Source organism: Lepidochelys kempii, chromosome 2 (genome assembly GCF_965140285.1).
Source record: "Lepidochelys kempii isolate rLepKem1 chromosome 2, rLepKem1.hap1, whole genome shotgun sequence".
Lineage (NCBI taxonomy): Eukaryota > Metazoa > Chordata > Testudines > Cheloniidae > Lepidochelys > Lepidochelys kempii.
Window position 1 is genome coordinate 3,978,272 of NC_136381.1, and position 25,666 is coordinate 4,003,937.

Consider the following 25,666-nt stretch of genomic DNA (forward strand, 5'->3'; position numbering starts at 1 on the left):
TGCAGGCGCCCCTCTGCCCCCACGTGACGCTCCAGCCGGCGCCCGCCCCGCGCGTGCGGGGCCCTCAGGCGGGGCCGGGGCCGGGGCCGGCCGGGCGCGGGATGGAGCCGGGGCGGCGGGGCTCGCTGGCGCTGCTCACCGACCTCTACCAGTTCACCATGGCCTACGGCTACTGGCGGGCCGGGCGGCAGCGGGAGCCGGCCGAGTTCGAGCTCTTCTTCCGCCGCTGCCCCTGCCAGGGCGGCTTCGCCCTGAGCGCGGGGCTGGGCGAGTGCCTGGCCTTCCTGAGGGGCTTCCGCCTCCGCGAGCCAGGTACGGGCGGGGGCAGGGAGCGTGGGGGGCGGGGGCAGGGAGCGTGGGGGGCCGGCGGGGTGGGAGCAGCGCCAGGGAGCGTGGGGGGAAGTGCCAGGGAGCGTGGGGGGCCGGCGGGGTGGGAGCAGCGCCAGGGAGTGTGGGGGGCCGGCGGGGTGGGGGCTGGGCCAGGGAGCGTGGGGGGAAGTGCCAGGGAGCGTGGGGGGCCGGTGGGGTGGGAGCAGCGCCAGGGAGCGTGGGGGGCCGGCGGGGTGGGGGCAGCGCCAGGGAGCGTGGGGGGCCGGCGGGGTGGGAGCAGCGCCAGGGAGCGTGGGGGGAAGTGCCAGGGAGCGTGGGGGGCGGGCGGGGTGAGGGCAGCGCCAGGGAGCGTGGGGGGTAGGCAGGATGGGGGCTGGGCCAGGGAGCGTGGGGGGAAGTGCCAGGGAGCGTGGGGGGCAGGCGGGATGGGGGCAGGGCCAGGGAGCGTGGGGGGAAGTGCCAGGGAATGTGGGGGGCCGGCGGGGTGGGAGCAGCGCCAGGGAGCGTGGGGGGCCGGCGGGGTGGGGGCAGGGCCAGGGAGCGTGGGGGGAAGTGCCAGGGAATGTGGGGGGCAGGCGGGGTGACGGCAGTGCCAGGGAGCGTGGGGGGTAGGCAGGATGGGGGCTGGGCCAGGGAGCGTGGGGGGAAGTGCCAGGGAGCGTGGGGGGCAGGCGGGATGGGGGCAGGGCCAGGGAGCGTGGGGGGCCGGCGGGGTGGGAGCAGCGCCAGGGAGCATGGGGGGCTGGCGGGGTGGGAGCAGCGCCAGGGAGCGTGGGGGGCAGCGCCAGGGAGCGTGGGGGGCTGGCGGGGTGGGGGCAGCGCCAGGGAGCGTGGGGGGAAGTGCCAGGGAATGTGGGGGGCAGGCGGGGTGACGGCAGTGCCAGGGAGCGTGGGGGGTAGGCAGGATGGGGGCTGGGCCAGGGAGCGTGGGGGGAAGTGCCAGGGAGCGTGGGGGGCAGGCGGGATGGGGGCAGGGCCAGGGAGCGTGGGGGGAAGTGCCAGGGAATGTGGGGGGCCGGCGGGGTGGGAGCAGCGCCAGGGAGCGTGGGGGGCAGGCGGGATGGGGGCAGGGCCAGGGAGCGTGGGGGGAAGTGCCAGGGAATGTGGGGGGCAGGCGGGGTGACGGCAGTGCCAGGGAGCGTGGGGGGTAGGCAGGATGGGGGCTGGGCCAGGGAGCGTGGGGGGAAGTGCCAGGGAGCGTGGGGGGCAGGCGGGATGGGGGCAGGGCCAGGGAGCGTGGGGGGCCGGCGGGGTGGGAGCAGCGCCAGGGAGCATGGGGGGCTGGCGGGGTGGGAGCAGCGCTAGGGAGCGTGGGGGGCAGCGCCAGGGAGCGTGGGGGGCTGGCGGGGTGGGGGCAGCGCCAGGGAGCGTGGGGGGAAGTGCCAGGGAATGTGGGGGGCAGGCGGGGTGACGGCAGTGCCAGGGAGCGTGGGGGGTAGGCAGGATGGGGGCTGGGCCAGGGAGCGTGGGGGGCAGGTGGGGTGGGAGCAGTGCTAGGGAGCGTGGGGGGCAGTGCCAGGGAGCGTTGTGGGAGGGCACTGTTGGGGATCATTGGTGGCAGTGTCGGGGAGCTTTGGGGGGGGAGGGTATGCAGGGTGGGGCAGTGGCAGGGAGCCCGGGGAGCAGGCGGGCCAGGGGTCGGTGCCAGGGAGCAGCAGGGGCAGAGCTGATCCGAGGCTTAAGTAGACTAAGACTTAGGGCCCTGGGCAGCATAAGGCAGCACTTTATTTGCTTTTTTAGTATGTGTTGTGGGGGGCCCAAAAATTATTTGTGCTTTGGACCCCCCGTGGGCTAACAGCGCCTCTGAGTAGGGGCAGGGCCAGGTAGCAGGCAGTGCTAGCGACCATTAGGGGCAGGCGGAGGAGGGGGTATTAGTGCAAGGAAGTTTTAGGGACTGGACATCAGTGCCCGAGAGTTGTAGGGGCAGGGCCAGTGGCAGGCAAGGTTTGGGTCAATGCCAAGGAGCAAAAGGGGCAGTGCCAGGGGCCTTGGAGCAGGCAGGGGATGGGTGGGGCAGGGAAGGGTTGGGGGCAGGTGGGGGATGGGTGGCTTAGGGAAGTGTTAGGAGCTGGACGTCCGTGCTGGGGGATTGATGCTAGGGGAAATGGCTGGGACAGGTTTTGCCTCAGGTGGTGGGTGGGCCACAAACCCCCTGGGCTTCCACCTGTGTGGCACAAACCGGGGTCACAGCCCTTGCGTTCCCCTCCCCTGCCTCTCCCGGGAGGAGGGCATTACTAGAGACACTGTACCATGTCTCCAAGTGTTGCTTGCCCAGGGAGTGGGGGAGCATGGGGCCCTCTGTCTAGGTTTCTAGGTTTTTATAAGGCCACTCCTCCCTGTCACGTGTCAGTGCCACCTTCCTACGCTGCCCACCCTGTAAACTGCCTCTTCCCTGACTCTGAGGCCAGGGCTACGGTGCGTAGCTGTGCTGGCATAATCCCATTGTGCAGAGACAGACTGCAGCAACAGAAGGGGTTTTTCCGTCAGTGTAGAAACTCCACCTCCCCAAGTGACTGGAGTCAGGTCAACAGAAGCAGCAAACCTGCATTGCTCAGGAGCGTGGATTTTTCCCACCCGTGAGCGCCAACCTGTGTAGACCAGATCTCAGTGTTCACTAACTCTCTAACTCCTCAGAGCCCAGATTGCTTTCTTTGCCAGCTCCCTCTGTCTCTAAGCTGTGCTATTATCATCATTTATCACAGTAGCGCCAGGACAGGGCTTTATTGCAAAGAGCATCCCATGAACATGTAGCCAGTGACAGTCCATGCTTCTATAAAAACAGGGCCTCATGGGGGATAAGAGAAACAGGGGAATGAGGAGGGGAGAGGGTGAAATCCCGGCTTCATTCCCGGCTGATAGCAAATCTCCCCTGGATTTCACCCACGGTGTTTGCACAATTAATAGCAGTAATCACAACTCTGTCTTTGTTTGACTTGGGTTCTCACTTGTTAAATATTATCCCACCTTGCAGCTTTGACCTTCGTGTGTGGCTTCCTCTCCCTCTTCTGCTGCCCCAAATCAAGGGACTTCACAAATAAACAGCTGATTTATTTCCTTTTTGTGCTTGTGAAAACTTTACCCAAACCTTCTGCTAATTCATCTCCCCCACCCGCTGTCCAGTCCAAATCACCTTATGCTCTGCATTGCAGAGCTACAAAATGATGAGTTATAAAAACACGACTTGTGTGTGAAAACAAAATGTCATCTGGGGTAATTTCAAGCCTCTTCTGTTCTAGGCACTGTAAGCCGGGGCCTGTTTCTGCCTTTGAATAGTTGCACGTTCATCGCACTCTCATTTCTTTCCAGTTTAAATTCACACTGGAGGAAGCCGCCGTCAGTGCATGTTCCTGAGGTTTGCAGTGGCTATGCAGCTGTGACTTGGGATAGTGGCTGCGTCCCAATGGCCTTTCTGTTCTGCTGGGAATTCGTCCTGTCGCTTGTTGCATCCATCCTCCCATGGTTCCCAGCTGAGCCCTCGGGGTACTGCAGTTAGAAGCGTTGTTTGCTCGCTGTAGAGACTGAAGGTTTCCATGGGTGCGTAGGGCACCATAAACACAGTAGTGCAGGAATCTTTTAGGATTATGAAGGAAGTAAATGTTTTTGGCAGACAAAGCAATTTCTGTACCCAGACTGGTGTGATGGGAGCATCATTTCTCCATGGGATAGTGGTCAGATTGGTATGGACAGAGCCCAGGTCTGGGAAGCAGGAGCTCCTGAGTTCCTCTGTTCTAGTATTGTGGTATATCAGAACCTAACGCCTCCTCTGCCACTGACTAATTCAATAACCTTGGGCTAGTCACTTAACATTTCTGTGCCTTGGTTTCCTCCTCTTTACCTCCCAGCAGGAGTTGGACTGAGACTATCCTGATAGTGGCTGATACTAGCACTACTCAAATGGCTCCATGAGTGTCTGCAGAATTTAAGCTTTAATTGTTTAAAATAATACTAACAACAATATTTCTAGCTCTGGGGCTGGAGAAGAAAACCTCCTGAAAGTGCTGCAGTGCTATGTTGTTGCATTTACAAGAGAGACTGAAATGAAAGCTCTGAGAGGTGTGAACTGCTCTATTCAGAGCAATGTCCTGTTAACTCTGAAGTAATTTCAATGTTAGCATTGCTAACTAGTACACTGCTGGTCATTTTATTTGAAACATCCAGCTACTTGGGGTTATGTGTGGAGTTTGGATAGAGAGCACAGCTTCACCCATCAGACTCCTGCTGTACAGATGTTAGGATTAGTTAATATTTATACAGTACTTGGAAGATGTGGGCTATGCACTGGCTAGCAGTTAGAATCAGCACTGACCAAATGTGTGTCATGGGGTCTATATTGCTAACAGCAAATGGAGCTTCTCTGTAGCTGAGAGGGGTCTGTGCTGTTGGAGCAGAAGGACCTGACTGGTCTCTCTGCTGTTACCATAACACTCCAAGTAGCCATGGCTGCAGCAGAGGACAGCCGTGAATGGCCACCTGGCCACAGATGTGTTAAGGCATCAGTAACTCCATCACAAGAGGCATCGGTTCTTGCCTTTATTTGTAGTTCCATGTCCCGTTTTGGACACCTCGCCAGCTGGACAAGGGGGAAGCATCAGAGGTGGTTAGTTGTCCTGGCAGGATTTATATGTCAGGAGATTTGGCTCATTTAGCCCGGGAAGATGAGTTGGAGAGGGCAGGCAGGACTGGTAATGACAGACAGTGACTTTATCCTCCAGGCAGGTGGTTCAAATCCACTCCTGGTTGGTAGTGACCCAGCGCTGTTACCCCTCAGATGGCTGTTTGGCCTCTGAGTTCACATCACAGAAATCACTGTTACAGTCTGCCTCCTCCTTAGCCTTGGAGGACAAACGCTTATCTCACCCATAGATCTGTGGAGCTGGGGAGGAGATCAGTGAGTTGGAGGGAACCAGCTGCCAGTGTCAGGGACAGAAAGGACTTTAGATACCAGGGCTGGTGCCGTTCACCAGCAATACAGCCATGCCACGTTCTGTAGTCAGAGAGGGACTAGGCGCTGCGTTTGAGCCTAGTGAATGCTGGCAGTGGGGTTCCTTGTCACCCTGACCCGTAGTGGGAACAAGGTTGCTCCGAATGAAATGGCAGGTCGACTTAGATCTGAGCTTGACGTGAGTTTTACAGCCGGGGGCCGAGGTGCAGAGCCAGCAAAGGTCTCTGAAAGATGGTGGCTCGGTTTGTAGGACCCCAGCTTTAGACACATACAAAGAACGTCCTTGTGGTGCTGGCTCGGCACTAGGACTAGGGCGCAGAGCTGATGGCAAATCCTCCGACGAAAAAGGCCAATTTATCAAAATGCTGATTTCCATCAGAAACCTGCCAGCTCGCCCTCCCGGCTCCCTGTGCTGAGTGGGGGGGGGCTGGAAGCCATGGCTTGCCGGCAGCTCCTCTCCCCAGAGGCCAGAGCACCCCTCTGCATCCCTACATCTATTAGACCAGTCCTTTGTACTTCACCTGTAATAGCATCATTCTCCCCACCACACTGTTCACCGCTCAAGGTTAATTTCCTCTCCTGAAATCCCCTCTGTCTCTTTGATAGCGTTTGACTCAGTGTGTAAACAGACTTCCCTTGTAAGGGTCAGCTGGGGAGATGTCTCCCACCTCCTGTCTGGTGGGACCTGTCTTAAGGCATGTACTTCTGGGTGACCTGCCTTTAACTACAAGGCTCTAAGACAAGGGTGGGCAAACTTTCTGGCCTGAGGCAAGCCCCGGACCCCACTCCCCAGCGGGAGCTCAAGGGCCGGATTAAAACATCTGGAGGTCTGGTTGTGGCCTCTGGGCCATAGTTTGCCCACCCTTGCTCTAAGAACATGATTTCCAATGTCTATGTCTAGCTCCTTGCATATTATCCACACACGCATCTGGCAAGGATTGTGATGACCAGTGTGAGACACAGGCTTTTAGTGGAGACCTTACCCGATGCTTGTTGGTGAAGTAGGGTGTAAACACCAGACCAAGAGGATTGCTGTAACCCTTATGTACCCCTGTGTCCTCTGCCAGCTAGCATCATGAGGTCCTTAATTCAGAGGGAGGGTTGCTTAGTGGTTAGCGCACAGGACTGGGAGTCAAGAGCTCTGGGTGCTACTCCTGGCTCTGTCACTGATCCCCTGAGTTATCCTGGTCAAGTCATGTCCCTGCCCCATGCCTCAGTTTCCCCAGGATTCTGCCCTTCCTTCCAGGGTGGTTGTAGAGGAGTTAGAGATCCTGGGAGGGAAGTGGCTACAGAAATGCAAAGAGTTTATTCGCCTGCATAAAAAGCTCCATGGCTTCTGAGCGCTTTCCGCTGGCAGATAAAGCTGATTACAGTTAAACCCGAGTCTCTCTCGTTTGGGGTTTCGGTGACCCTATGTATCTCCGGTCAGATGCAGCCATTGTGGGGTTTATACTTTCCGCCGAAGCAGCTGGTACTGGCTGCTGTTGGAGACAAGCTAGTGAGCTAGCTGGAGCCCTGCCCTGCTCTGCTCTGGCCATTCCTCTGCCGTCACTGGGCATTATGTCCATCCTCCCCGCCATGGTCTGCTCGCTGAGGCCCTGCATTGGGATCAGAATTGCACTGCCCGCAGCCAGGGCCGAGCACAGTCATTGCCGGCAGGGTGCCATCGCGGCTGCTCTGACCAGCTGCTCAGTCCTGTGATCTTGGTCCCGTCTGCTCCCGAGGGGCGCTTGGTCTTATCTGTGGAGCTGGGACCGGCGGTGTGAACTCTCCTCTCCAGTTGTTCCTCAGCCCAGCAGCAGGACTTGGGCCCATGGCTCCCCAGGCGAGAGCCCAGTGGAGCTTGTCTGTGCTATGCTATCCTGCCTTGGAGCTGCAGTGGGGTGGTTCTCGCAGGGCAGATGGGACCGTAAAGGGCTAGTGAACAACATGGGGGTTGGGAAAAAATTCCCTGCCTGCCCTCAGGGAGACCTTGGTAGTGATGTCATCTAAACCCACAGCCCTGCCTGCCGCCGGGACAGCTCTCCCAGGGCGTGAGGGATGCTCCTCCCACCTCCGCGCTCGGGCTGAACGGCGATCTCTTGCTGCTTTCCAGAAATCGAGTACCTGCAGTCGGTCCTGCCCAGCACCACGGAGAAGGCTTTCTTCGATTACCTGCGCACTGTGGACGCCTCCGAAGTCACCGTCTCCTCTGCACCGGAGGGCTCCGTCGTCTTCGCCACGGTGGGCATTAGTTGCAGTGGCAGCACCAGTCGGTGTAAAGCAATGGAACGGACGCAGGCTGAGAACCCTCCGGCGGTCTTTGCCCCAAGTGAATTATTCCTGAGTCAGGGCGGCCTGGTGGATAGAGCATTGGACTGAAATTGGAGAGATCTGTATCTCTGGCTCTTCCACCGGCCTGCTTGGGCAAGCCACATGACCCCTCTGTACCTCAGTTTCCCCATCTGTGCAATGGGGATAATGATACTGACATCCTTTGTAAAGCACTTTAAGATCTACTGGTAAAAGGTGTGATATACAAGCTGGTTACTATTGTTGTATAATGTGGGTGGCTCAACCAATGCATTTCACCTGGCTTCTCTTCCACTCCCATCTCTCACCTGTATGTTTGATTGTTCACCCAGGGCTCAGAGCTGAGAACAGAACCCAGGAGTCCTGATTCCAAATCCTGTGGTTCTGCTATGAGACTGTCCTGCCCCTTTGTGCTGGAATGGCAGTGTCCTCCGCCGTGGGCGGGGTGTGGATGCAGCCGCTGTTTGAATGTCTCAGTCTATAGGCACGTGTGCATCGCACCAGTGGAAAAGAGTGAGAGCTGGTGCAATGAGAGTTCAATCAAATTCTGGCTGCGTTCGCTGAAACCGGCTTGACTTTGGGTTTAGTTCACACTGGTTTCTTCAAGACCAGACGGATGAACTTGTCCTGCAAACTAAGGTGTGCACTGAACGGAGTGTTCTTAGATAAATAAAGCAAGTATTCTCTCCAAATACAAGAGTCTTTTAATAAGACTCTGGTATATCTGCTCTGAAGAATGCTATGTAGGAAAGGAAGGAGCTAGTCTGGAGAAGATGGAGGCTTCTGAAAAGAGTCAGAGAAAGGTCCCTAGAAGGAGGAGCTACAGAAAGAGAAGGGAAATGCAGAATGATTGATGGACTAGCCCTTATATAGCTATGCAGGAATATTCAAGGTGGGAGCTGAGCCTGGTAGTTAAAGGTCTCCAGACTTTGTTCTGCAGGAGCTGAGGACTGAATGTTAGTGAGAGGAGATGGAGTTACCCCAGGTCACAGAAAGGCATCTCTGCACCTTAAGAGGATTATGCAGGCCATCTGAGGATGTCCACCAGTTCCTGGAGAGCCCAGGATTCAGACTTGTGCACCTAGTACTGAAGATCAGTTCAAGGGAGAATTGAGTAAAACCAGACTTAATAAGTTGTGGGGGGGCCTTCCTTTCTCTCCAGCCAGATGTTCCCCCTTGTACTGGAACTCTGTCTGATAGCGAGGAGACCCCCAAGGCTCCTGAAGTCTTAGAAGCCCAGCCAGAGTAACGTCTAAGAATTCATTGACCTTTGTAAAGAGCTTTCTGATTGACAGACAAAAAGTTCTCTATAAGAGCTGGTATATCCAGCTAAGGATCCTCTACGGCTAAAATCTGAAAGCCCCTACAGGAGAAATGCTAGAGAAATTCCAAGGTGATCGCAGCCGCAGGGGCTTGTGTGGGCCAGCAGGGGCCGGGGTGGGCGTCAGGGAGGCTGCGGCGATTGAGGTGGGTGAGTCGAGGGGAAAGGCTGGAGACACTGATGGCATGGGGTGGGAGGGATTAGGGAGGAGCCAAAGATGTGGGGCTGTGCCAGGGTGACTGAGGATGGTGGTGGAGTCAGCTGTGCTAGAGAAGGGGGGAGGCCTTGTGTGACACGGCCCAGTCCTAGCCCGGGATGGGGCCCGTTGCTTGGAACCCAGTGGCTTGCGGGGGCATCGCTGGCATGGCGAAGACGTGGCTACGAGTCCCGTGAGAGCGTCGGCCAGATGTGGGGGCCGGGTGTGGCTTTGAAGCACCGGGCCAGGGAGCAGGGCTGGGGTGAGGAAAGCAGATGAGCTGGGGTGAACCCCCCCACACGGCTCTTCCCCTGCAGGTTCCGCTCTTGCAAGTGAAGGGGCCGCTGCTGGTGGTGCAGCTCCTGGAGACCACACTGCTGTGTCTGGTCAACTACGCCAGGTGAGAGGCTCTGGGACACGCAGCTTTGTGGGTGTAGCATCCCCAGGGCAGCACCTGCTCGTTTGTTGTAGGGTCCCCAGGGCCCTAGGGCAATGCACTGGGTGGGGGCTGTAGGGTCCCCTGGGGTGGCATGTGCTGCGTTGGGGGCACTGGGACAGCATGTGCTGGGTGAGGCTTTCAGGGCGTCAGGGGCAGCACGCGCTGGGTGGGTCTGTAGGGTCCCCTGGGGCAGCATGCGCTCGGTGGGGGCTGTAGGGGCAGCGGGGTGGCACACCCTGGGTAGGGGGCACTGGGGTTATAGGGCCCTGGGGCAGCACGCGCTGGGTGGGTCTGTAGGGGCCCCTGGGGCAGCACGCGCTCAGTGGGGGCTGTCGGGGCCCTGGGGTGGCACACCCTGGGTAGGGGGCACTGGGGTTATAGGGCCCTGGGGCAGCACATGCTGGGTGGTAGATGAAGGGTTCCAGCCGCTTTTGAACGTTTCCTGCCCCCCACAGGGGCAGCACGTGTGTCTGTGTGCTCATCCCTGGCTGCATCTCTGCTCTTCCCTCTCCCGTTGGCTGTGGTGCTCCAAAGTCTCCCACGTGTCCTTCAGGTCTCCTCATCCATCTCACCCTCCCTGCCCCTGACCTCTGGAGCCGTGTCCCTCTCCCCCACAGCACCCTCCTCGTCCTGACCCCCCAGGGGGCTGCCTAGTGCTTCAAGCACATATGGCTCCACATTACTCCCCCCGTAACTAAAATCCTTAAATCTGATCCGTCCGCAGCTCCGGTCTGGGCCCTCTGGCTCCCATGTGGTCTAGTCAAACTGATCCACCCTCTGAGGCACCCAGCACGTGTCCCTGCATCATCTGCCCCCATCAGCAAGGAGCTCATGGGCATAGGGCCTGGCCCTTCCTGGGCCTTGCTTGGTGTCCAGCTGGGGTTGGCATTCAGGGAATATTTGGGGTTTTTCCTTTTCCAGCCTTGTGGCCACCAACGCTGCCCGGTTCCGGATGCTAGCTGGCCCAGACAAGAAGCTGCTGGAGTTGGGGCTGCGACGTGCCCAAGGCCCGGATGGGGGCCTTTCTGCATCCAAGTACTCCTACATAGGGGGTGAGCTTAGCCCCGGCGTGCCAGCTCCTCACGGCAGGGCATTCCCTATCCCCTTCGCTCCTGTTCAGTCTGCGTTCCCCTCGCCCACGTGCCCCCGATCTCTCCATTCCAGGCTTTGATTGGACCAGCAACGTGCTGGCAGGGAAGCTGTATGGGGTTCCGGTGCGGGGAACCGTGGCCCATTCCTACGTCATGTCCTTCACGTCGCTGATGGAGGTGCAGCCCCGGGTTCGTGTCCCTGCCCGGGAGGAGGGGGGATTTGTTTAATAACTTCGCACGGCATTGAGGGGGGCGGAGCCAAGCACCGCAATAGATGCTGGGGTGATGGGCATGTTATCGGTGCCTAGCACCGTGAACCATCCCACTGCCTCCTTGGAGCATTGCATGCTGGGACTTATAGTCTCCCTGGGGCCCCACCTGTGGATTTCAAAACCGACAGTGGTCACAGTCTTTCTAGCTTCACACAGATGAGGAGCACCCCATGGTCTCCCGGCAGCGGCCACCAGCCCCCTCAGTTTGGTCACTTTGACATAACTGAATGGCCTTTGTGAATCATCATTGCCTATGTTTAGGAATTATCTCTACTGAGTTTGTGCTTCAGAGCCAGCAGGGGGCTGAGGAATCTCGAGATGTGTTTTTATAGGCCCTACCAAAAGCAGCCATTTTAGATTGGTGATTGGTAGCATGGAGGTGCTGTTTCCCATGCAGACCCTGAAGCCCCTGGATGGAGATGAGCCGGTGGATTTCCTGCCCCTTGCTGAGTTGTGGCTGCAGCGGGTGTGCCAGACGCTGCAAGTCCCCCATGACAGGGTGAACTACGGGGAGCTGGCTGCCTTCGTGTCGTACGCCATCGCCTTCCCCCACAACTTCCAGGGGCTGGTGGACACTTACTCCATCATGGGGTGAGGAGCCGAGGGGTGGCGATGGCCTTTTCTGAGCATGCTCCATGCTTCATGATCATTGCACGGCACCTGGATTCCATGGTGACCGGTGTAAGTGATGTCCCGTTGACTGCGGGAGCAGAGATGGCGAACGGGCTCAGGTTGGGTCCCAGTGGGCAGGGGGAAGCAATGCCAGGGCAGCTGTTTAGACGCAGGATCTCTGAGATGATGTCTTTGAGCGCATTGCGGTCTCCTAGAGAACCCAGCTAGGACCCAGCCCGTGTGTTCTGTCTCTTCTGCGTGGTCTGCTGTCCTCCATTCCCACACGCTGGGGATAAGACAGCTCTGATGATGCTGCAGAGCCTCTGGTACTGGCTGCCCCGGGGAGTCCCTCTCTCCTGTTCTCTTCTTTGTCCTTGCCTTGATCTGGATGTGGAACCTCAAATCGCCTCCTGCCCCTGACCCGAACACAGCCTGCTTGGCCCATCTCTGCCACTCCATGTTGCGGAGAGTGGGGTTCCCAGGCCTTTCTTCCAGCTGGACCCATCCTCCTCCTTGCTGTTGACAGGAGTGGCATCCCAAACTTCTGTGCCGTGGCGCTGGCGTTGAACCAGCTGGGATACCGCGCGGTAGGGATTCGCGTGGACAGCGGCGATCTCGGCAAGCAGGCGAGGGAGATTCGCCAGGTACTCCGGACCTGTAGTGCCAAGTGAGTGCCATGCTGCTAAGCAGACGCTGTTACCCTTCTGCTGGGAACTCCCTTGCAAGGCTGAGAGACAGAGCCCTTTACATAGACTCTGCATGAGGGCCTCCTATGTGGGGGCAGTTACTGACCCTGGATGATGGCCCCTCCTTACTCACCATGTGTAAGAGTCAGATGAGCAGTCAGATCTTACCCAACCAAAAGGAGTGAATCCCTGTTGCTAGCTGCCACCGTGTCACTTCACTCAGATATGGAACTGCGTCCGTCTGTCTGTCTGTCTGTCCGCTGGGCTGGATGTTCAAGAATTGGACCCCCCCACTGCCTTACCGCTCCCAGCCCAGCTGTAGTTTATAAGCGCTGCACAGCAGAGACAGCGCCTTTCTCTCATGTTTTAAAAGCATCCAGGAGATTCGGATGTGACCAAACCTAGTCATAAAGGATGATGACGGCACTGCAGAAGCAAGGCAGCTGGATTCCCTTATGGCTTATGTTTCAGTATGAATTGTTCACTGATTCCCGGTCCCGGAGTCAGGTTCTCTATCCTCGGTGGAACCCCATGAGAGACAATGGGGTTGCATAGATGTCACCGAAAGCAAAATTTGGCCTGCAGCTTCTTTGTGATCAGTGGTGCTGCACAAACCAGAAAGAGCCCAGCTTGACTCTCGGATCCCAGGGGCAGTTTTCAGGGTGCCCAGGGTTGGGGGGTGGGAACTTTTATAAACTGAGCAAACTGTCCAGATTTCTGGCTGGGCTGAGAGCCGCGATGGGGACACACACACACTCTCATCCACCCTCCAGGATTCAGATCTAGCAAAGCTTCAACCACCCTGTGCTGTAGGCTCAACCCTGCTGGGGCACCTGTCCCTTGTAAGAATCCTGCAGCTGTTTTTAGCAACTCACTTCCATTGTGTCCAGCTTCCAGGTTCCCTGGTTTGCAACCATCCCCATTGCTGTGAGCAATGACATCAGTGAAAGGAGCCTGGAGGAGTTAATGCAGGAGGTGAGATGGACTCAGCTGGTGCCTACCTGCTTACAAGCTGTGGTAGGAGGGGCTTATCAGTTGTTGGCACAGTTCACAGCGCCCCCAGGGTGCCTGGGTTCTCAACAGGCTGTCACGGGTGGAATGAATTTGGCAGCTACTACTGTGTGCTGTGCTATCATAGTCATGCCCTTTAACCTATCTGCACCCCACTTGAGAGCCGGTCCCAGTACTAACCTGCCTCTTGGAGGTGGTGTTTCAAGCTACAGCTTGTTTATGAAACTGTCTAGGGGCTTGTCTACACATGAAAATTAATCCAGACTAAGGCAGGGTGTGAATTTAAGTGGATTAACTGTTCTTGATTAACTCCACGTGTAGTTGCTCTTATTCTGAATTAATTTAATCCATTTGATAAATGGATTAAGATAATGTGGAATAAAGTGCTTGGAATAAGAGCATGCCCATGTGGTGTTAATCAGGAATAGCTATTCTGGAATAACTGTGTGTGTAGATAAGCCTGAGGAGTGAAGAGAATGAATCTGCTGCCTTCAGACATGGGGGAACGGGAGGGTTCTTAACAGGGTAGATAGAGAAGCACCTGGTTACCTACAGGCAGACAAGCCCTTAATCTGCATGTTCCCATGAGCTGTCCAGGTGGGCATGTGCTGCTCCCTGATTGCGACCAGCCTGTGGCCTTCCCCGCCCTTAGGGAAGAACTTGTAGCTATGCAAGGTGAGAGAGGTTAATCAGGCCTGGTGGTTCAGGGATCAGCAGATTGCAGGACATTCCCCATTGGCCAGCAGCGGCTTTGGGGTGGGAGTCTGCAATCCTCTGGAGCTTCAGGCTTTGCCACTGTCCACGACTACCAGGCTAGTGGCCCAAGGCTCTGCTCCCAAATGGGAAACGCTATTCCTGCCTGTACCCTTCTGGGAACCCAATGGGGAGCCTTCTGGGGCCAGAAATACCATGTTCCTATTCAATGACCATGTTCCCAAAGATGGGGAACAGCCAGAGACCCTGTGATCACAGAAGGGAGGGCAAAGGTGGCTGGTCCAGGACTTGGGCAGGAAGATGATGGGAGTCCTGTCCCCTTCATATGAGGGGTTTTCCTCAGTGGGGAGCTTCTCGCTATGGGGTGCTACCTTTGTGAGCTGTGTCCCAGCTCCATGCCAGCCAGTAGAGGGAGGCTCTTCATACAGCACAAGGGAAAAAGAATTGTCCAGTGGTTAGAGCAGGGGGATGTCCAGGTCTCCTGGGTTTGACTCCCAGCTCTGCCACTGACTCACTGTGTGGCCTTTAGCACTGAACTCCCCTTTCCCAGGGGGTGTTGTGGGGCTTGGCTGATGTCCGTAAAGGACTCGGGATCCTCAGAGGGAAGGTGCTAGCAAGGGGAGAGGTTGTAATCTCTTCAGGGCAAGTTAGTACAGCACCTGGCGCAGTGGGGTCCTGGGCCAGGCAGGACTGAGGCTGCTAGACACTGCCGCGATGCAGTCAACGAGTAATAAGGGTAATACCAACTCCTTGTCATCTGTCTCCTCTTCTAGGGGAATGAAATTGACATGATCGGAATTGGGACCAACCTGGTGACATGCCCACTGCAGCCCTCACTGGGCTGTGTTTACAAGGTAACCTTCTTGCTGGGATGGTCCAATAGGAGCTCATCCACAGGTCTATTACTCTTCCGTTCTCCCCTGCCCCCCAAGTGAGCAGATTCCTAGCCCTCCTGGAGTTCAGTGCAAACCTAGCAATTGCACCAACCTGCAGCTTCTTGACGAAACTGGCAACAATGATATACCAGCTGTTAAGGCTGCAATGCCTGTCTGGGTTTATTGTGTGATCGAGGGGGTGTTGATGTTTTCTCAAATAGCTTGACTCCTCTTCCACTTTCGTTAATAGGGAATGGAAAGAGGCCATGTGGCCTAGAGGTTAGAAAAGGGAACCGGGCTTCAGAGCGGGGCTCTTGTCCTAGTTTTACCATTGGCTCGCTGTATGCAAAATGTGATTGTGTGAGCTGCTGTAAAGTCTTTGAGATGTTTGGATGGAAAGCTCTGTGTGAGTGCACATAGTTGTGATTCGCTGGAATTATTCTGGTGGACATCCTGTTGACACGACTGAAGAGAGACTGCCAGGTTAAAAATCATGGGCCTGATTCTCCTCTCATTTACATGGGTATGAATCCGGAGTAAGGACTATAGTGCATAGGTCTGAAAGGTCCCTCTGATCACTGAGTCTGGCTCCCTGCTATCACAGGCAACCCCCCCAGATCATCCCATTCACAAATTTATCAATCTCCGTCTTAAAACCAGTTAGGGTTTTGGCCCTGTTTCTCCTATTGGCAGGCTGTTCCAAAGCCTCACTCCTCTGAAGATTAGAAACTTTCTTTTCATTTCCAGCCTCAGTTTATTCATAGCGAGTTTATGCCCAAGGCAGTAGAGTTATGCTAGGGTAAACTGAGAAAAGAAACAGGCGCACATAATATATAATGTGTGTGTGTGTGTGTACACACACACACACACACACACCCCTGTTCCATCATTAACACTAGGTGATTAAAGCTGAAACCATTTATAAATTCTCATTTACATTTTGCCTCTTATCCTGTTTGATTCTGTATTGCACTGGACTTGGGCAGTGAAACTGGATTTGTCAGGTTCACTATTGGAGCATCCCGCACAAGCCCTGAAGGCTGCCATGCCCAATGGCAGATGCTGCTACAGGGGAAGGCTTAAATACGAAAAAAAAAAACCCCATAATTTCCATTTTAAAACAATAATTTCACGAGAACGTTTGTTGTTAGTAGAATTTGTAAAATTGCAGTTTTTAACTAACCCTCAATTTTGGGGCCGGAACTCTGTGTCTGATACATTTGTATGTTTATGTAAATCACCTCCCAGAAACGAAGCGGGGAGCTGATTCCTTAAGAAACAGTAGGCTTGCTGCAATGGGCTGAGGCCGGATGGAACTCATGACACACACCTTTGGCTAGAATGGAGGGCTGTCCCCAGGGGGCACAGGGATTCTAGCCACAGGTGCAGTTCCTTGCCGGAGTCTCAGGACAATCCCTGGGCACTGGTTTGAGCTGCTGCTTGCCGTAGAGTGAGATCTCCTATGCGATAGGCACGGAGGACCCTTTCATCTTTGTGCCTTCCTCCTGTAGCTGGTGAAGGTGAACGGCTGCCCCAAGCTGAAGCTGACTGAAGACGAAGAGAAGATGACCATCCCAGGGAGCAAGGTGGTGTACAGGCTCTATGATGCCACTGGTAAGACACTGACCCAGCGCTTGCCCTGCAAAATGAGAGCAACATCCTGAGACTACAGACCTGGCTGTGTAAAGGCTGGTCCCCCAGAGACGCCGTGTTTTAAACGTACACAGCTCACACGCCCAAGTCCTGGCTCCGGATTTGGGGGGCAGGATTGGAGCTGGGACAGGTGGCCATTGCTTGGGGTCCCTGGTTTGAGTCTGGCTCAGGGCAGTAGTGACGCCCGTTACCACATGGAACCAAATTGGCAACTATTGAAAAGGGTATCTTTAAAACGCCCCATCAACCATACTAACCCCCTTGCTGGCAGTCCCAGCAGAATGCCCAGGATCGACTGGCCCTTCCCCCTGGACGTGGGTCCTTCCTGCTCAGGACTGAGAGTACAGTGCTGCAGGGAAGCCTGCCTTGCTAGCCAGGCTGTGCCTGCTCTGTGGACTAAGAACAGCAGCCTCCAGGGACGTCCGGTCCCGAGCCCAGCATTTCCCTGTCGCAGCCCAGATCGAACCTAAACGCCTGCCTGTTTCCCTCTCGCCTTGTGTCTGGGGCTGGAGCCCTAGGGGAATTCTGCTGAGCTGGGATTTCTCCTGCCACTGGGAAGGCTCCACCTCTGCAGGCCAGGGTAAAGTCCTCTGGCTACTCACCAGCCCAGGCTGCTGAAGTGGAGCCCCTCCTCTCTCCCTGCCCCCTGGGCTGAGCATCCCCTGTCCTTGCAGTTTGCTCAGCTTCTAAAAGCACCAGTTGTTCCCGGAGCCTGTGGCTGAGGGCAGTTGTAGGTGTCAGGATCTCCAGAGGCTCGTCTGGAAAAGCTGCTGTTCCCGGCTCCTGGGACTGTTGACCTTTGCGGCAATGTAACCCCCTCCCCTCCCTACCTGAATGAGGAGATCCTGCAACATCCCCTGCTTACAACCTCTCTCCCCGCCCCCCTCCCCACAGCTCAGCTGTGCACCCTCTCACCCGCCAGGGAGCTAGTCTGAATGTCAGGCGGGGGGCACCGGCTGATGAAGCCACGGTCTTGGTCTGGATCTAAACTGGCACAGTTCCCCTACGAGGGGTAGCATTGCTCTGAACCCCAGTGTGCGCACACGCCTCCCCCGGGCAGCTAATGTCTGCCTCCAATTCCTGGCAGGTCTTGCCTTTATGGATCTCATGGCTTTGGAGGAGGAGCCCCCAGCCAGGGCGGGGCAGGAGGTGGCTGTCCGCCTGCTGGGGAGGAGTGAAGAGGCCAGGAGGGTGACTCCCATGGCTGTGGAGATCCTGCACCGCACTTACTTTAAAGATGGACAGGTAAGAAGAGGCGCGCTCCCCTTCCTCCTTGCAAGCCGCCATGCTGCTGCAGCCTTGACCACGTTGCAAGCTGTTTTCTTGGCCTAGCTGATTTCTTGGCTCCCCTGCCACCAGGACCCCTCCAGCTGTGATCCCATTGACTCTCTGGTGCTAAGCAGTCTGCCGCACAGGCCAGTACTTGAATGAGAAACCTCTAGGGAAATATTCCAGTACTGCAGGGCCGGTGGCGCTGTTCCCTTCAAATCAGTACTGCCCCAGCAAGATACTAGGGGATGCTGCATCATCTGTCATAGGGGGGAGAAAATCAACATCCTGTCTGGTTGGCACAAATTGCAGGAGTCAAGGGGTTAAACCTGGGTGTTCACATTACCTTCACCTAGACGACCCCCCCCCCCCATTTTCAACTGAGTGTAATAATCACTTCCTGTCCTACGCTGTTGGGTAGTGTTGCTTTGCGCAGTCGGACAGCTACCACCTTCCACCCCAGAAGTGGCTGCTTTTGGATGGGAAGCTGTCTATAGAGTTCCTAGAGAGTGTAAACATCCGAATAGGCCTTTGGGAGTTGTCTGGATGAAAGGGATAGTGCGGGAAAGTCAACAGCTCAGTCAACCCTCCTCCTGGTTCTCTGGCAGCACCCAGGCTGTTCCCAGCGGGAAGTGGTTCTGCCGATCAGGAATCTGGTGCCCTGGGGAACTGCGAATATGTTTGAATCTGGTGTGTCTTTGTTTTCTGGCTGTAGAGAGCCTTGCAGGCAAACTGAGCTGAACAGCCCCTACTGGAGCTGTGCGTAGGGCATTCTTCACAGTAGAAGAAAGGTTTGAAAAGGTTTGAAAGGCAGCACGTGTTTGGGGGAAGGCAGGTGACCTCCTCGCCTTTGTGGGAGGACAGCAGCCAGTCAAAAGTGGCTCACTGGGATGCCCCAGCTAGGACTTTCTCATGCACAGCTTAGGGGGTTTGTTCATGACTCATTTTCAGCAGCATCCATGTAGTTGGTAGGTTTAGTCCTGGATTCTCTCTTCTGCTCTGCCTCTGGCTTGCTGGGTGACCTTGGACAAGTCACTTCCCTTCTCTGTGCCTCAGTTTCCCCCCTACACGGGGATAATACCTTCTGGGGGGGAGGGGCTTTGAGAATTAATGTGTACGAGGCACTTTACGCTTACCACCTCTTATTCTGCCTTTGCAGTGTCGTAACATTAAATCTTAGATGTGGGGAGAAGCAAACCCCAGCTCTGAACTCCTGCAGACTCAGACTCATCTTGGATCCAGGCCCCTGTTCTGCTCAGACCCAGCTCTTGCTTTTAATACAAACCTTTGACCTTCTGTCCTCCTCCTCCCCCCTTCCAAGCAGGTTTGCCAGGCTCTTCCCAGCCTGCTGGAAGTCAAGAGCCATGCGCAAGCCTCTTTGAGCTTGCTCAGCCCTGCGCACAAGAGACTCCAGGACCCAGAGCCTTACCAGGTACGTGAGCCAACTTGGTGTGCACAGGCCATCTCCAACAGCAAGGCATTCTTGATCTGAGCTCTTCCACCTCGACCGGGGATCACGCCTTGCAGGGGCAGGCCTGATCAGTACTTGGCTCGGAGACTTCCAAGGAGCACCCAGGGGCTCCAGGTGGTGCTCTTCCTTCTGAACCCTGCTGTCTGTGCGATGCTCGGGAGGGCTACGCTTCAGGGAGCGACATGAATGGCTGAGTTGATGTTCTCCCCCGTGTCAGTGCTCTCTGTAATGCCCTCTTGCAGCACTAGGGGGCGGTGTGCCTCTGCGTGGCATCTTTCAGAGGGGATGTAAAACAGGTCCTGACAACCTGTGATCATTGAAGACCCCCTGGCACTTTTTGTGGGAGTTAATCCTGGACTCCTGGTTGCATTCTCCATTCTGTCTCCCTAAACACCATTTGCAGTTTCAGCTCATGCAGGATTTCTTCTGAACATAATGCTGCACAGCACTGCTATATGCTGTTAAATAGCTTTCCCGTTCCACTGCAGAGGTGGCTGCATGTCGCTGGTGGATGAAGTGTTTCCTGGCTAGAGTGTGTTCATTGCTTTGTGATGAGAGACGCCGGTTCTGATTATATACCCGACCTTTTCCTTCTGTTGTACTTCCCTGCCCATCGTCTGGGGTCTCTGGCAAGTCGGGAGCCTTCATCACAATCACACAAGGCTCCGTCCCTCGCAGCCTGTGATGGGACAATAAGAGAACAAGAGCGGCATCTTTCATCAAACACGCTGACTGGCTTCCTCCCGTCTCCCCTCTGTTCGCAGGTTGCTGTGACTGAGAAGCTGCACTTTCTCCTCAGTGACCTGCGCCGATCCAGCCGGTGAGCTGCCCTGCCTCCATCCTCCCGTCCAGCAGCAAACTGCACCTGTGCAAAGCCCAGGAGTCCGGTGCTGCAAGCCTGAATTAACCTGCACAAAGACCTGGGCGCTCTTAGGGCCTGGGTCTTTCTATTTAATTGTCTAATCCTTTTTGAATGATGATTTTGCTGTAGCTACAGGGCAGTCCAGCTCCATCACATATGGCAAACATATCCCCAAACAGGGCCTGCGCAGACGGGAAGGAGATTTTCTGATCCGATTTGAAATGCAAGGGGAGGCGTTGATGGGGGAAGACATCCAGCAAGGCTGTGCCTAGTTTTACTCTAGTAACAGTGTGGCTTAAGCGTTGGGATCTGCAGCTGTCCTCTGATGCTGTTCTTCCACAGTCTCTACCGTGTGTTTTGGGAAGTCGTATCTCCTTATGTTGTCCCTCCCAGAGTTTTCTGTGAAAACGGCACTTTCCTCAATGGACCTGATTGCTGTGTGGCTTCGGAGTCACACTTTCTGACTTCAGTGCCCACAATAAGGGGGTGTTTGTAGTGCAGAGCCATCCCAGCTATGGGAGAATGAGCTGGAGTCCATTCTGGGCTCATGCATCATGACCAGAGTTGTTTAAGAAACAGCAGATTCATCCTAAGCAGAATCAACCTCTCATCACAGACATATTGATTAGGAAATTCTCTGCTTAAAGTCTAAGGCTATTAATTCTCTTTAGCTTATAGTTAATTTGTAGGATCACAGTAATTACATCAGACCAGGACTCATTCTGTATCCTGTCGAATGGTGGCCAGTGCCAGCTGCTTCAGAGGAAGGTACAAGAAACCCTATGGGCTGCATCTAAACGGGAAATGTATGACTAATCCTGAAATGAGCTGTGGCCAGGGGGCTCCTAGTGGGGTTCTGCACAGAGCTCCTTGCGGGAGCAGCAGTTTAATCTTCAGTTGTAAGTTTAAGAATACAAACTGACCTCTTACTCAAAGATCCATCTGTATGAACCAAACCCATTATTTCTTACAATTCCACTTTGCCTGCAGATCCCAGGGGAGGTCTCGCAGGGTCTTCAGAAACACAAGTACAGTGTAAACGGCATAGAGGCAAGTGATTGGAGCCCCACAGTCTGCTTTGTGGAGCTTTCATGAAATGTAGCAAAAGTTTCCACGAAATCTCTCTCTAAACATGTGATGGAAACGCTTCCCCTGCAGCAACTGACAAACCATTAAATGTTTGGATTGCAAAGGCCCCGCTGTGTGCTTGGTGCTGCATAAAACAAGGAGACATTTGGCCCCTGCTCTGAAGAACGTACCCAAAGTTAGTGCGTGAAAGCTACAGTGTGAAACCAAAAAGAGAGAGAAATGAGCCAGTTCGCTTGTTTTCACTGTCCAGGTTGAGAGAAGTACAAAAAAGTAAAAGAATTTTTAATTGTGAGGGTAACTGACCATTAAGGATGGGGTGGATTCTGTGTTACTTGGAGTCTTTAAATCAAGGCTGAATGGCTTTCTAGAAGAACAGCTCTAGCTCAACCAAAAGCTATGGGCTGGCTGCAGGAATCACTGCATCAGGGTCTGTGACCTGTGTTATGCAAGAGGTCAGACTAGATGATTAATTGCCTCTTCTGGCCTTGAAATCTCTGAATCTTTGAACATGTCTTTAAATTTTAATCGTCTCAGGTGCGTTTAGTAGCTCAGAAGTTGGTTTGTTTTCAGAATCATATTTGTAACCTGACTCTTGTATTGAAAACTTATTCCCAACTTTCTGGGGCAGTGTCTGTTCAACAGCAGAGATCAAACTTAGTGTCTTCGTCGGTTCCCTAGAACGTTTACACACATTCTGGGTGAAGAGTTTCTTCTTTAGAAATGAAAAGACCACTTGCCTTAAACTGAATAAATGTTAAAAATAAAAGGTACCATTCAGTGAACCCGTATTCCACAAAACATCTCTTTGCAGCGTCCAGTGCCTCCCCTGAGACCTTGACAGAAATTAAGTCCCCTGTCCTCAAGGAGACAGCACACACACACACTAGCCTTTTGGCTCGCTGAGGACACGCCCTTTACCTTAACACATGGCACTGAGGTGGTTTATAGTGAAACTAAGAATAAGTTTGTATTAATAAAGAACAATGATTGGAGTGATGCTGAGCGAGGGAAAGAGACAGGCCTGGTTACAAACCAAACAAAAACAGCTGCTTTCTAGGCACTAAACCTTAACTTTAGTAAGTTACAATCTTTGCCATTTTGTCACTTACCTGAAGCTTCCTGCCTCTCAGACTAGAGCAGGGGTTTCCAACCTTTTTACACCAAAGATCACTTTTTGAATTTAAGGGCAACCCAGGATCTACCCTGCCCTGCCCCTTCCCTAAAGCCCTGCCCCTCTCACTCTATCCCCCCCTCTCTGTCGCTCGCTCTCCCCCACCCTCACTCACTTTCACTAGCTGGGGTTGGGGTTTGGGAGGGGGTGTGGGCTTTAGGCTGGGGCTGAGCTGGGGGTGGGGGTGCAAGCTCTGGGAGGGAGTTTTGGTGCAGGAGGGGGCCCTGGGCTGGGGCAGCGTGTTGGGAGTGCAGGAGGAGCATGCTGGCGCTGGGGGGAAGGTGCAGGAGGGGGTATGGGGTGTGGCCTCGTGCCGGGCAGCATTTACCTCTGGTGGCTCCTGGTTGGTGGTGTAGTGTGGCTGCCGCTAAGGCAGGCTCCTGCCTACACCCCCCCCATGCTGCTCCTGGAAGAAGCCAACACACCCCTGGAGGCGGGGGCACATGGCTTTGTGTGCTGTCCCTCTCTGTAAGCACCGTCCCCGCAGCTCCCATTGGCCACAGCTCCCTGTTCCCAGCCAATAGGAGCTGTGGGGGTGGTGCTTGCAGGCAGGAGTAGTGCATGGAGGGAGACCCCCCTGCTCCTGGGGGCCCTGCTGGCTGCTTCTGGGAGCAGCATGGGGCTGGGGCAGGCAGGGAGCCTGTCTTAGCGGCAGCCATGCTGCACCGCCAGAGAACGCGATCGACTGGGAGATCCTCTAGGATCAACCACCACTGGGCTAGAGGGTCCAGCATTCACAGAAGCAGAGGGTGCTGACCCCTATATCCCTGAGGGTATGTCTATACTTGAGCACATGAGGCTTGGGCTAAGAGGGTGTTTAATTGTGGTGTAGACGTTTGGTCTGGAGCCTGAGCTCTGGGACCCTCCCCGCTTGCAGGGCCCCAGCTGGAGCCTGAATGTCTACACTACAATTAAACAGCCCCTTAGCCTGTTGAATGGCCATGTAGACATTCCCTAAGCGATGGATAATGAAGGGTCTTCTCCCCGTATAGTCTGGTAGCCCTTTGAAATGTAGTCGGTTGAAGCGTATCCCCAGACAAAGTTAGTCTCTTTCGGTTGGTTTGATCATGGTGTTTACTGTAGACCAGGGATTCTCAAACCGGGGGTCGGGACCCCTCAGGGGCTCGTGAGGTTATTACATGGGGGGGGCACAAGCTGTCACCCTCCACCCCAACCCCCACTTTGTCTCAGCATTTATAATGGTGTTAAATGTATTAAAAAGTGTGTTTAGTTGATAAGGGGGTTGGTCTCACTCAGCGGCTTGCTATGTGAAAGGGGTCACCAGTACAATAGTTGGAGAACGGCTGCTGTAGATGTACTTTCCGTGTCTCTGGCTTACGAACTTGACCCTGGCAGACTTGTACATCCACATTCCCTTGTCTAGGACAAACCTGTTTGTTCATGCTACTCAGATTGCTCCGTCGGACCACATGTTAGGAACCTGTTTCCAGCACGCGTACATACCTCTTTACACACAGCTGCTGGAACTGGGGGTGCTGGGGGTGCAGCAGCACCCTCTGGCTTGAAGTGGTTTCCAGCGTATCCAGGGTTTACAGTTTGGCTCAGTGGCTGTCAGCCCCCCATCACACAGTGGGTCTAATGACCAACATGTCGCCACTTCTCATATGACACCTTATGAGGCACGGTTTGGCTAAATATTCTGACAACACTGTGTTGGGTGAGCCCTTTGCCACTTGGCTGTTATGGTCACAGGTTCCTGTTTGACTCTTCACTGTTTACAACACGCTCAGCCACGGGAAAGTAAAATCGCTTTCCTTATTGTGTTTTGCCTCCTCCTGTTCCATGTGGGGTGGAGGTGGCCACGGGGGGTTCTGTGCTTGGGGAGCTGGTGTAGATGCGCATGTGCCTTGTGGGGATGAGACCGCTGGTCCGTTGGGGCTCTGTGTGCACCCCAGACCACATGCTCTTGAACAAGGACAGAAAGGGTGGAACGGCCTCAACCCTCCCTCTGTTTTATCGCCCATGGCAGTGAGCTAGAACTTGGGGAGCGTCCGATCCGCTGGTACTTCCACGTAGCCATCAACCTGCCCCCTTTCCCTCAGGAAGTGCCTCAGATTCACAGTGAGGCCCAACCCTGACCGGAACAGGGTTCTGCCCTTCAGATACTGCGTGGCATGGAAAGTATTCACCAAACCAGTATGCCTGGTTGTGCATGTAAGGAGGTAGAAAATCCATCTCTAGTTGACTTGCTGGTCAGAGGCAGGTCCCAGCCGGAGACCACAACTAAAGGGCTAGCCTGTGTTCTCTCCCTCTTCTCCTAAGCAGGGCTCATCATGATCCATCCCTGATCGGCAGGAGCATACCTCCCAGAGGCCGGGTTCTAGCCTCTCCAATCGATGGCAAATTACCGAAAATTAAATCCAGCAACAGTGTGTGCGTGTCTGGGATTTAGGCCGCATGCTGGTGTGTACATACATGACACCGCTTGCCAGACCACAGGTGGCTCTTACTGTGTGCTTCCCATGCACGTCACACGAACAAGAGCATCAGAGGCCCACCTCAAACCCTGTGAAAGCTCATGTAGTGGCTAGAACCAGTGAACGTACAAAAGGGAGGCCGTTCTTATCCCTGCCTTCCGTGCTGATCCTTGTCACAGACCCCACAGGGACTGGTTGGGATGCCCATCAAAACCAGCATTTTAACTCTCAAGGTCCATCATGTAGCAATATCGGCATGTCACGCACTCATACAGCCAAATTCTATCTTCTCACATCCGATGGGATCAAAATTCCTCAAGAACCTCTTCCGTACCTATCTGCTGGTTACTTTCCAGTCGCCTAGATCAGAATCCACACTGTAACAGGGAACGGCTACTTGCCCCACAGCACTGTGGTTCTCTGGGATGTCGTAGTCCATGTGGCTCCCCCAACCCGGCCTCCATTTGGAGACCTTGGCAACACGGGATTTGAATTGTGAAGGAACGGAGGGAGGTCTGTCCACCCCGTCTTTCTGCCCTCTTGTGGGAGCAGGAGGAGGCACAGAGGGCATGTGTGGCCTGGACGGACACCGCTATCACACTCAGTGGCGGATTAGCCACTGGGCCAACAGGACCCAGGCCCAGGGACCCCAGCCAATTGGGGGGCCCTGGAAAAATGGGCACGCCCTGACCTGCTCCACCCGCCTGGCACTCCTGTTGGGGAGGGGTCGGGGATTGTCCCTCTCTACCTGCCTGCCCCTCCTGCCAGGAAGCGGGGTCTGGGTCCTGAGGCCAGTGTTCCTGCTGGGGATCAGGGGAAACCCCTATGCCCTAACCCCACTCCCCAGCAGGAGTGGGGGCGGGGAGGGGCCCTCACTCAGATCTCAGGCCTGTAGCCGTCACCTTTCTCTGGGAGGGCAATCACGCTCCTCT

The 25,666-nt window shown here is 55.1% G+C and overlaps 1 protein-coding gene across 5 annotated transcripts; it reads left to right on the forward strand.

Moving 5' to 3' along the window:
- Nucleotides 1–34: 34 nt before the first annotated feature.
- Nucleotides 35–21,907, forward strand: NAPRT (nicotinate phosphoribosyltransferase). Of its 5 annotated transcripts, none has more exons than XM_073329937.2 (13): nucleotides 35–312; nucleotides 7,368–7,495; nucleotides 9,399–9,481; nucleotides 10,442–10,572; nucleotides 10,685–10,800; nucleotides 11,281–11,474; nucleotides 12,022–12,162; nucleotides 13,072–13,156; nucleotides 14,680–14,760; nucleotides 16,293–16,395; nucleotides 17,522–17,679; nucleotides 19,025–19,135; nucleotides 19,939–21,907. In XM_073329937.2, exons 1-13 carry the CDS (start codon nucleotides 102–104, stop codon nucleotides 19,996–19,998), a joined length of 1,602 nt encoding a protein of 533 aa, XP_073186038.2. In that variant the 5' UTR covers nucleotides 35–101; the 3' UTR covers nucleotides 19,999–21,907. The 5 variants fall into 5 exon arrangements, with proteins under 5 accessions (XP_073186038.2, XP_073186039.2, XP_073186041.2 ...); XM_073329938.2 differs by having other exon boundaries at nucleotides 19,028–19,135; XM_073329940.2 differs by lacking the exon at nucleotides 19,025–19,135.
- Nucleotides 21,908–25,666: the final 3,759 nt, after the last annotated feature.

Coding starts and splice junctions, on each gene's coding strand:
- NAPRT (XM_073329937.2), top strand. CDS start 102: ATGGAGCCGGGGCGGCGGGGCTCGCTGGCGCTGCTCACCGACCTCTAC. Junction 10,801..11,280: donor TGATGGAGGTGCAGCCCCGG/GTTCGTGTCCCT, acceptor TTTCCCATGCAG/ACCCTGAAGCCCCTGGATGG. Junction 12,163..13,071: donor CTCCGGACCTGTAGTGCCAA/GTGAGTGCCATG, acceptor CATTGTGTCCAG/CTTCCAGGTTCCCTGGTTTG.